Here is an 11,610-nt window from a genome sequence, read left to right on the forward strand (position 1 = left end):
TGGGATATTTTAAAGAGTTTGGTCAGCTTCGGGTCGAAATATAAAGGTACAGGTGTAAAATGGTCATTTTGGGTTTCCAGGGGCAAAATGGTCATTTTGCACCCAAGGTGAGTTTTTAGTCCTGGCAGCGCCCTGAGCACAACTTTATCATGTTCTAAATGTATTTGCTAGCATATAAAGCATTTTCAATATATAGGTTTGTATCATTTGGTAAAATGATTTTTACATTTCCATAGATTTCAATAATTTTTGATGCACCAAATATTGTTGTAACATTATTTTAAACTAATGTTAACTCCAAAAATACCTTTTATTTTGAAGAATGGTATGTGTTGTACCACTATCTGCTAAGCATTCATCATGACATTTCATCGCTAATCTAAAATAAAATATAACTCAATAAGCTAAATATGATAAATAATATGTAGATTTTCAAAGAAAACATGTTATTGAATAATAATTAAAGTATTTTTTGATAACAAAATAAACTTCCACGAGAACTAAACTTAAAAATAAAAACAAGACCACGATAATCTAAAAATCAATAGAAATCCAAAGTATAAGCAAGAACAATAAAAATAATTATTCATTGTTTTCTAATATACCAACACCAATGAAATGACCTATATTTCCATCTGGATGAGTGAAGAAATCATAGACGTCCAAGTGAATTATATCGATTGGATCATCTTTGTCCTCAAAATTTGTCTCAATTTTCCTTTTTCCTTGATTGAGTTTTAGTAGAGATCTATCCACAAGATGTTTTGTCATATGACAAGTACGAGACCAATTCCCTTCCACTCCATATCTATAACATTTTTCAAAATATACTTATGAACTTTTCTCATTTGCTTCTTCATTATTTGAATTTCACAGTTGGTGTCTTGTTTTATGTTTTTTCCAATTTTGTTGCTGATAGTATCTTATTTGGCCACGCCCATGCTCATGCCCATGTCCACGTCCACTTTTGCTTTCATTGTTATGATTTTGAGTTGAATTAGCATTTGCTTCAGGAAATGCAATTCCATATTCTTCAGGAAATGTAGTTCCATTGGCTTCAGGAAATGATGTGGATCCAGTTGGGCTCATTTGGTGATTTTTCAAGAGCAGCTCATTGTTTTGTTCAGCAACTAGTAAGCACGAAATGAGTTCAGAGTAACTTTGAAATCTACATTCACGATATTGCTGTTGCAGGCGCACGTTTTGATGCATGAAAAGTGGATGATGTCTTTTCTAACATGTCTTGAGTAGTGACTTTCTCTCCACAAAGTATTAATGTTGAACTAGTCTTGAATAGTGCATAGTTATAATCACTTACGGACTTAAAATCTTGTAAGCGCATATGCATCCATTCATATCAAGCTCTTGGGAAAACTACAATTCTCTGATAGTCAAATCTTTCTTTTAGATTTTTTCATAGTTCTCGTGGCTCTTTCAAAGTGAGATACTCAGCTTCCAACCTATCATTGAGATGATGACGAAGGAAAATGAATGTTTTTGTATGGTCTTGCTGTCACATTTCATTTCCTTCTTTAATTGTATCCCCTAAATTCATAGAGACAAGGTGGACTTAGACATCCAAAATCCATAATAAATAATTTTTTCAGTTAAGTCAGGTGCTTCAAATTCAAGTTTGATGATGCTCGTCATTACTACTACTACTATACGAAGAAACCACAATCTCATTAGAGTGATAATATTTTTAAAATATTATAAACATGCCTATCAAAAACAAGAAAAGGTAAAAAAAATTTAATTTATACTCTTAAGTTAACATGGTACATATAACAGTAGTCCAAAGACAATTTTATAAAAGATGAACAAAAATATCTAAGAAAGTTTACTGAAATTGCTGAGTTCTTCAAAACTCAAGCCTTATCCAGTACTATAAATTTAGTAGAGCACAAAAGTCAAAAAGAAAAAAAAGTGGCAATTCTCAACCTATAATATTATCATAAAAACTCCTGTGAGACGGTCACACATGTCAATTTTGTGAAACTGATATTCTATATGGGTTATCCACGAAAAAATACTAATTTTTATGTCAAATATATTACTTTTTATTGTAAATATGGACATGATTGATATGTCTCACGAATAAAGATTCGTGAGATCGTATTATGAAAGACATGCTCTAATATTATAATCTTACACAAAATATTTGTACGATAAAACTTAAGGGAACAATCAATGGAAATCGTTCTTATAAAATCACGTATGTAAATAACAGTAAAAATGATTTCCTTTTATTTCTTTATTACATTACAAAATCGTCTAGTATTTTAAGCAAGAAGAGGAAAGAAAAAGAAAATTAACAAAACTATATGCATTTATGTTTTCCAATTGTATTTCCTATTAATACGAGAATGAGTTATCAATTTAATATCAAGATGTTAGATCAAATTAAGCCTAAAGATAATATTAGCATCGTAACAACCAACTTGAACAAATTAATATATTATACATATATTTCAAACAAAAACAAGTTTTTACCGATATTTTTGAAGAATATCGACAAATTTAATATTTTAAATCATAGATTTTGTTTCAATAATAGATCTTTTATATTAAAAAGAATATTGTGACGCTTTAGAGACATCAATATAAAACTAAAATAATGTTGCGTCAGGAGCATTCATATAGAATAAAATTCATATCTTGTATAGCGTTCGTGCTGATAATATGTTGTGAATAGTAAATAATGTAGAGGAGAGATAATGACTTGAAATACTTTATTCATCATTGGAGACTCTATTTATAGAGTACATTTACAGAGTTTGAATAGTTATAACATGATGAAATATAAATCTTATATCAATAATGAAACGTCATTACTTTTTAACTTTAAAATCATACTAATTTTTTTAAATAAAATTCGAAACATTCAATTTAAAATAACTCAATATTTAAAAGTCTTAAATGCATAAAAATCCATAAATCGTCAACCACCAAAAATCGCACGTCAACTTTTAAAATAATCCAAAACTAGACTTCAAAATAAAGTATAGAATCTCCAAATAAATAATCCTCAAAATCTTTACGTAAAACTTTTAAATATTAAGTTAATGCGGAAAATAAAGTCCATCGGGAGTGTACTCCCGGACTCGATCCACTCAAGCGTCAACGCCTCCCTCAATATTGTCCTCACATGCAACCATCCAAGCCTAGTGAGTTTAATAACTCAGCACGTTCTAACCATACATAACAAATAATACATATACATGCACATGCATTAAAACCATATTTTAATTTAAAATAAGCTAGCATAAATTTGTAAGCGTAAATAAATCACAAATCATTACATCGTAAAGCTTTCCACCATCGTATATCATTTTGGGTGAAGTTTGATCTTTAAAAGTGACTAGTTGTAACCGTATCATCATGTGGTCGACTGATCAGTCTTAACTCACTATTGTACATGGGGGCGGGCACTGGGCCTCGCCAAAAGTGAAAATACGATCGTCATGCTCCCTCTGGGGCCTTCTCCCATAAACGGGCTCCCTCTGAGGCCTTTTCTCTCACGATATCCCCAATCATATCATATCATATCTATCATAGTCAATTCACATCCTTCAAAATATTTTCCTTTCTTTTTATTTATAAAATATCATATCCTTAAAAATCTTAAAATAACATCTTTCGGGAAAAATCGTAAAACCTTTGCATATATCATAAAAATAGCATATTTTCATCATAAGAATTTTAAAATATCATTTAGCATGTATTATTATTCTTCGGGACACTGCCAGAGCTTTCATACTACCCGGGACGTAAAATGACCATTTTACCCCGGGGGTCATTTTACGTCCCGGGACTCCAAAATTCCCGATTTTTACTTTTTCTTACCTTTATTGACTCGAGCCTATCCCAAATCATTATATAAGTTTAATTTTACTTCTAATATTTTTATTAGACGTAAAACCGAGTCTTTCGATTTAATTACTTAATAACTAAACCGTGAAGCATTTTAAACCCGAATTAATTCCAAACTTAATATTTTCTTCCCAAACTTTCAACTTAAGTTTCATACCTAAACCACCCCCGCGAGCCACGAACCACACCTTGTGAACCACGGTTCGAGCCACTTTCCTTCCTAGCCCAAAACTGAGCCCTAATTCCCCAAACCAAGCCATGCACCCTATTCCATCGAGCCACCCTCGAGCCCTCTTGAACCAGCCCTTGATCAGACCACGTACAGACCCTCCTAGACCACCCTGAACCATCCTGGACCAGCGAACCTAGCCCCTAGCCCCAAGGAAAATCGCGCACCCCTCTCTTTTAAACCCCCAAAGTCGTGGCTCTCATCAACCCGAGCCACCTTGGACCACGGCTGCACCAGACCATGTCCCGACCCCGAGCCATCCTCCCTAGACCCTACTGGACCAGCCTAGCCACCAAACCAACCGTGCATCCAACCCTTGCAACCATCCGCAAACCCTAGCCCCTAGTTTAAGAGTGCGACTGCCCTCTTCTTTGAACCCTGAGGAGTCCTGTCACCCTAGGACTCCTCCCAGCCTCTAAACCATGCCACGCACAGGCCCTGACCAGGCCCTGGCCGAGCCCTGGTGCGGTTCCTCTTTAGTCGACCCAACCACAAGAAAAACCCATGAAGAAACCATAGATTCATCTAGCTAACCATGCACAGCCCTCACGCTACTGTCCAGCCATCATCTTGTGCCTAAACGAAACTTTTTCTAGCCCTTTAACGTTTTATATTGGCAGCGTACCCATTAGAAATCATAACACGACTCATATAAGTATAAAAACATCCCAACTTTGAAAAATAAACGTCTATCATTCAATAATTTGATCCAAATAAATTTTCATGCTTAAAAACATAAATCATGCGTGTTATGAATTGAATGGTGCAAAAAAAAGGTTTATTAGCATGCTTTTGCGTTAAAAAACGCTCGAATATTTGATCGTTGGCGTGGTTTGCGAAGGAGAATGAATGAGCGACGAACGACCTTGAATTTTGCTCTAATTCTCGAGAATTTTGTGTGTGTGTGTGTTGTGTGAAGATGGGCAGCTGCTAGGAGACTTTAGAACCCTAGGTTTGCTTTTTTAATTTTCGAAAATTAGGTGTTGCAAAGTTAGTGTTTTAGGCTTTTAAGTTTATGAATAATTAGGCCGAATAATCTTAGGTAAATTAGGCTCATTAAGACTTATTTAATTGTAAAATAAAAGTTTACAATTTTTTTTTCAGAAATAATAATTTTTGGGCCTTTAAAAGTCATTCGTTTGCATAAAACCGGCTTCCCGGATAAAATCGAGCTCGTCTCGTAAAATAATTTGGACACCAGCATTTTTAGAAAATTTTAATCATATTTGATCATACTATCGAGACTTAAAACATTTATCGAAAAATATTTTCATCTTGGTCGTCCCCGATCTCCTTTCCCCAGTTCTATCAACTAAGTGGCAAAAATTTGTGTGAGACGATCTCACGAGTCGTATTTTTGAGACACATCTCTTATTTGGGTAATCCATGAAAATTTATTACTTTTTATGCTAAGAGTATTACTTTTTATTGTGAATATCGATAAAATTAACCCGTTTCACATATAAAAATTCGTAAGACCGTCTCAATTAGCTAAATCAACAGAAAATATACATTTTAAGTGAAAATTGGTCGCAGTTATACTCTCACAGAAGATTTATGTCAAAATATAATAAACCCCTCGCAAAGAATCTCTGCCTTTACCGCTTTCAGCACCCCCTTATCCCCGCCGCCAATGGCGTCCTCCGCCGCCGCCGCTTCTCTTCTCCTACCACTAAGTTCCTCCACCGCCAGCCGTCGGCGACGGAATTCCTCCTCCATCATCCCGCCAACTCAATGTCGATTTTCTGCCTCCCATTCGACTATCCAGTCGAACCTCTCCTCTCTCGACGCTTCTTCCTCCGAAAACCCTAAACCCTCGAAATCTATCCCTTCTGCGGCCGATTCTGTAATTTCCCACAAATTCATCGCACTCTCCGCCGCCTCTGGCTTCCTTTTCCATTTCGCTGTTCCGCTAGTCGGTGGAGGCGGCGGCTCTAACTTCAATTTTTGGGGTGGAGGAGGTGGTGGTAGTGGAGAGGGAGGTCAAGGTCATAATTTCTGGTCTCGCATTTTCTTAGCCTTGGCGAAAGACGATGATCCTCAACAGGAATGGGATTCCCATGGATTGCCTGCCAACATTGTGGTCCTACTGAATAAGTTGAGCGGATTCAAGAAATACAAAGTCTCTGATATCTTGTTCTTTGATCGCCGCCGTGGCTCCACTGTCGGCACCGATGACTCATTCTTTGAGATGGTGTCACTCCGCCCAGGCGGTGTTTACACCAAGGCGCAGCTCCAGAAAGAGCTTGAAACTCTAGCCACGTGTGGGATGTTTGAGAAAGTGGATTTGGAGACGAAAACAAACCCGGACGGCACCATCAATGTAACCATCCCATTCCTCGAGTCAACGTGGCAGTCTGCTGATAGGTTCAGGTGCATCAACGTGGGTTTGATGGCTCAGTCAAAACCGATTGAAATGGATGCTGATATGACCGAGAAGGAGAAGTTGGATTACATGAGGAGTCAAGAGAAGGATTACCGGAGGAGGATTGAGAATTCAAGACCATGTATGCTACCACCGTCTGTGCAAAGGGAGATCTTGCAGATGTTGAGAGAGCAGGGGAAGGTGAGTGCGAGGTTGTTGCAAAGGATTAGGGATAGAGTGCAGCAGTGGTATCATGAGAATGGGTACGCTTGTGCCCAAGTTGTGAACTTTGGTAATTTGAATACCAAAGAGGTCGTGTGTGAGGTGGTCGAAGGTGACATTACACAGCTAGTGGTTCAGTTCCAGGATAAGCTCGGGAATGTTTGCGAGGGCAACACCCAGTTTCCTGTGATAAAAAGGGAGTTACCCAATCAGGTGAGGGTGGTAGTCAGTCATTTCCATTGCTTTAAAGTTCTTGAATATATTTGTGCTTTAGTTTATGAGATTTTTATACATCTCTTGATGGAGATATCCTTGTGTGGTGAATTGGTTTTGTGATAAAATGTGAAAGGTCTTATTCTAAAAAGTTTTGAGTAGGCAACGAAATTTAGCTTCTTTTGTCCAAAATTACTCGTGATTTTAATTATGATACTCATGCAAAATGTTACTTATCTTTGATGATATGGTAGGTTATTATTTTCGTGAAGTTTTCAGAGTGAATTTTCTTTATCTGGTGATTGTCTATGTGATTCGGTTTTTTTGTTGCAGGTTTAAATATTTGTTTTAATTGGTTTTCAGCTTCGCCAAGGACAAGTTTTTAACATTGAGGCTGGGAAACAAGCTTTGAGAAATATAAATTCGTTAGCTCTCTTCTCCAATATTGAGGTAAATCCACGCCCAGACGAAAAAAATGAGGGTGGTATTATCGTTGAAATCAAGTTGAAAGAACTGGAGCAGAAGTCTGCTGAAGTTAGTACAGAATGGAGTATTGTCCCAGGACGTGGGGGCCGCCCTACTTTGGTAATTTGATGAACAATGAAACTTCATGTTTTAGGTTTGCTCTTGAACTTGGTTGTCAAGTGTTTTCCGTTTGTGCATGCTATTCAGGCTTCAGTCCAGCCAGGTGGAACTGTTTCTTTCGAGCATCGGAATATTCAAGGGTTGAACAGGTCACTTCTTGGTTCAGTGACCACCAGCAATTTCCTCAATCCCCAGGTACTTATTATGATCTTTACCATCAGAAATATGAAATGTCCTTTGTTCCATGTATCTTACTCTATAACCAATTTTTAAACGCTATGTACAGGACGATCTTGCTTTCAAGCTTGAGTATGTCCATCCTTATGTGGACGGTGTGTACAATCCTAGAAACCGTACCTTCCGCACTAGCTGTTTTAACAGTAGAAAACTAAGTCCGGTTTTCACTGGAGGACCTGGAATAGAAGAAGTTCCACCTATTTGGGTTGATAGGGCTGGAGTTAAAGCCAATTTTACAGAGGTAGACTTCAAATCTTTGTTATATACTAGTATTAAGTTTGACCGATGAGAATTTTCTTCCTTGATGGCTTTGATATATTTTTTGATTCTATACTAATATGGCTTTAACTTGCTGACTGTTCTAATTGAGGGATTGAACAATCAAATTTAGCTTATACACATGATTGTGTTGGTTACTCAATCTGTTTTTTTTTTGCGGGCCAGAACTTTACGCGTCAAAGCAAATTAATTTATGGACTCGTGATGGAGGAGATAACTACACGTGATGAAAGCAGTAATATTTCTGCAAATGGCCAAAGGGTATTGCCAAGTGGAGGTGTCAGCGCAGACGGACCTCCCACAACTCTCAGTGGCACTGGAGTTGATCGCGTGGCATTTTTGCAGGCAAATATCACTAGAGATAATACCAAATTCCTAAATGGTGCTATAGTCGGTGAGAGAAATGTGTTTCAGGTGAGGGCCATATGTTTTTCATGACACCTTATATACTGTTATCCTGTCTTGTGTTTAAATCAACTTGGCCCCAGTCTTGAAACTGCTAGTAGGAAAATACAGTTTGTTCTCCCCCATTCACCTTGATAAAGGAGAAACAAGTCAATTGGTTTCTGAAAGTGATCCCTGATTGAATGCATTACTTTACTTTCATGATTGAGTTATATTTCTCTGCATGGGCTCACAAGAAGTTTAGGTTGTGCTCAGACTTATTAAAGCATATACCCACTGGCCTTCTTCGTGAAGAGTTAATTTATTGTGAAATGCCTGTGATAAATGTGACTCGTATGTTCTGCACCTCTTAGAAGCATGCCATATGTTTTGGAGCTAACATATATCATATCTTATTGAGAGTGACCACATATTTATTTTGCAGCTTGACCAAGGGCTCGGCATCGGTAGCAAGTTTCCATTTTTCAATCGCCACCAGTTAACAGTTACTCAATTTCTCCAGTTGAAGCAAGTTGAGGAAGGTGCTGGGAAGCCACCACCTCCTGTTTTAGTCCTTCATGGCCATTATGGTGGTTGTGTAGGTGATCTTCCCAGCTATGATGCGTTCACTTTGGGGGGACCTTATTCAGTCAGAGGTTATAACATGGGAGAGCTTGGTGCTGCAAGAAATATACTTGAAGTATGTCAAAGTAACAAGAATTAGGTTACACGTTTTTTTCAGTTGCATGTTGAGAATTTTTTTTATTTAGGGAAATTGCTTCTACCTACGAGAGGTAAAATGAAATTACACGACCTTTACATGTGAAAATAATTATCACCATATGCCATTTTTTATGAAACTGATATAAAATGATTGCATAATCTCCTCTCAGAATATACCAAAATATGAACTTCTTCTTAAATAAAGATTTTTGGATGGGGGATATCGGCGAGTCCGCGAGGTAGATGCAATTTTTCTTTTGATACTCTTTTTCACAACTATGTAGAAAAAACAAGTGTCAGCCCTGCCAACAATACTGCATTTACTTGAACAAAATGATTGGCATCAAAGTCTCAGCATTTGATTTGTTATAATTCTGTTTGCAGTTAGCTGCTGAGCTAAGGATACCTGTGAGAAATACACATGCTTATGTTTTTGCTGAACATGGCAACGATCTTGGTAGTTCAAAGGACTTGAAGGGAAACCCGACTGCAGTTTACCGAAGAATGGGCCATGGATCCTCGTATGGTGCTGGAGTAAAGCTTGGATTAGTACGAGCAGAGTATGCTGTTGATGTTAACTCTGGAACTGGTGCAATATTCTTCAGATTTGGAGAAAGATTTTGAGTTCATATCCTGGGTTTTAGTCAATAAATTATCTTTTGAGGTATGCGGATATTTTTAGTTTTGCTCCGAGGCTTAGCTTTTCAATGTCTTGTTACATTTTCTTTCTTTTACCTAAATGGAAGCCTAAAATTTGGTGATTTTTTCCCCTTAATCCATTTAGTAGATTGTGTTGCGGTTTTGCACCTCTTGTTTTTCGTAATTTTCGTTTGTGCGAGTGAATCCACCTACAAGAAACACCAAGGGATTTTCTTGCTAGCTGTCTCCTTCAAATCCTTGCTGTCTCCTCATTCTTCATCGTACTATAATAATTCCAAATTACGAAATGACCATTTAAAAATATAATAATTATTATTTTCCATATTTCATTGTTGAAATGATAGATAAAAACACTAATCTTTTTGTGTATGTGTGTGTGTGTGTATATATATATATCTATAAAAGTGGCATTTCAATTATGAATTTATAATTAAGTCTTTGTGTTTTTTTTTTTGTCTTTTGTTATTAATGATGGTCTTGGTAGTATTTTCCATTTATTTTCTAAGATTGTTTAGATAAATTTATTGGTTGGTTTGTGTTGCAATAATTTTCTAATGGCTTAGTTTAATAAATATTCGTAATTTTCATCAAATTTTATGTCTTTTATTTAACATGTGGTTATAAGTATTTATTTATTTTGATGCTTTAAATTCAGATTTTACCATTATTCTTCGAGGAGTAGGTCTTCATAACATGATATCACAGATCTTTATTTGTGAGACGGATCAAAATATTCATATTTACATAAAAAATAATATATTTACATAAAAAGTAAAACTTTTTCGTAGATGATCTCATTTAGAATATCTGTTTCATAAAATTGACCCGTGAAATTGTCTCACAAAATTTTTTGTGTTTTTCGTGGTTTTTTTTATCTATATAAAAGTGATCTATATTCTACATCACAATGCAAATGACACTTGAATTATTAATTTACAATTATGTTCTTGTGTTTTTTTTGTCTTTTATCATTAATAAAGGTCTTTGTACAAAGCTTAACAGGTTCATAAATTCATTGGAATTGAAATTATTTAATTTTTTGCTAAGTTATATATAAATTAATCTATATATTAATTTTTTAAAAATATTTTATAATTAAATTTCAAGAATTCATATAAAATAAGAAACAAACTATGAAATAGTAATATAATAGAAAAATGAACGAACACACACGCACACATATATGTGTGTGTGTGTCTGTGTGTGTACTCAGACACAATAATTTTTATGGGAATAATAATTTTGAGAATATTTTAAAGAATTTACAAAATTCTTTATCATATAAAAGTTTAAATAGTTGTAAGGATTATGATTTTTCATTTCTTAGTTATTTTATTTTCCATCTAGAATATTAGGTCATAAATTCCTAGAAACTTGGAATAGTTATTTTGTTTTATTAATTTAATTTCCAATAAAATTGTTTTATTTACATTTGATGTGATTTGATTATTTAATGAGTGCTTTGAACTTTAATAATAGTTTCATTAGATGTTTTTTTTTAATCATATTTCATTTGATGTGTTAAATAGTGTATTGATTGATTTTAATTTTCTTTCCTACATTTGTATTTTAAGTAGGGTGAATTGCTTATAAATCCTCAAACTCAAACTCAATTTTTCCTAAACTCCCTAGTACATCAAAAACTTTCTTTAAACTCCCTATTACCTTAAAATGGACAAAAATACCATCATTCCTATTTTAATTTTAATTGATCCTCCGCGCTTTCAAAATGGTATCAGAGCTTAAGGTTAATTTATTTCAAACACAAATTTTATTATTACTAGTAACTAATTGTATGAGAAGGAGAATTTCGAAAAAATTACTGAATCCGAATTTAGGT

The 11,610-nt window shown here is 35.2% G+C and overlaps 1 protein-coding gene across 1 annotated transcript; it reads left to right on the forward strand.

Annotated features, from left to right (window-relative positions):
• Positions 1-5,641: 5,641 nt before the first annotated feature.
• On the forward strand, positions 5,642-9,871 carry LOC142543095 (protein TOC75-3, chloroplastic-like). Its single transcript, XM_075650112.1, has 7 exons — positions 5,642-6,902; positions 7,266-7,487; positions 7,575-7,682; positions 7,774-7,965; positions 8,169-8,417; positions 8,833-9,087; positions 9,495-9,871. The coding sequence occupies exons 1-7, from the start codon at positions 5,736-5,738 to the stop codon at positions 9,732-9,734; spliced, it is 2,433 nt and encodes an 810-aa protein (XP_075506227.1). The 5' UTR covers positions 5,642-5,735; the 3' UTR covers positions 9,735-9,871.
• Positions 9,872-11,610: the final 1,739 nt, after the last annotated feature.

This window comes from Primulina tabacum, chromosome 4 (assembly GCF_025594145.1).
Source record: "Primulina tabacum isolate GXHZ01 chromosome 4, ASM2559414v2, whole genome shotgun sequence".
Classification (NCBI taxonomy): Eukaryota; Viridiplantae; Streptophyta; class Magnoliopsida; order Lamiales; family Gesneriaceae; genus Primulina; species Primulina tabacum.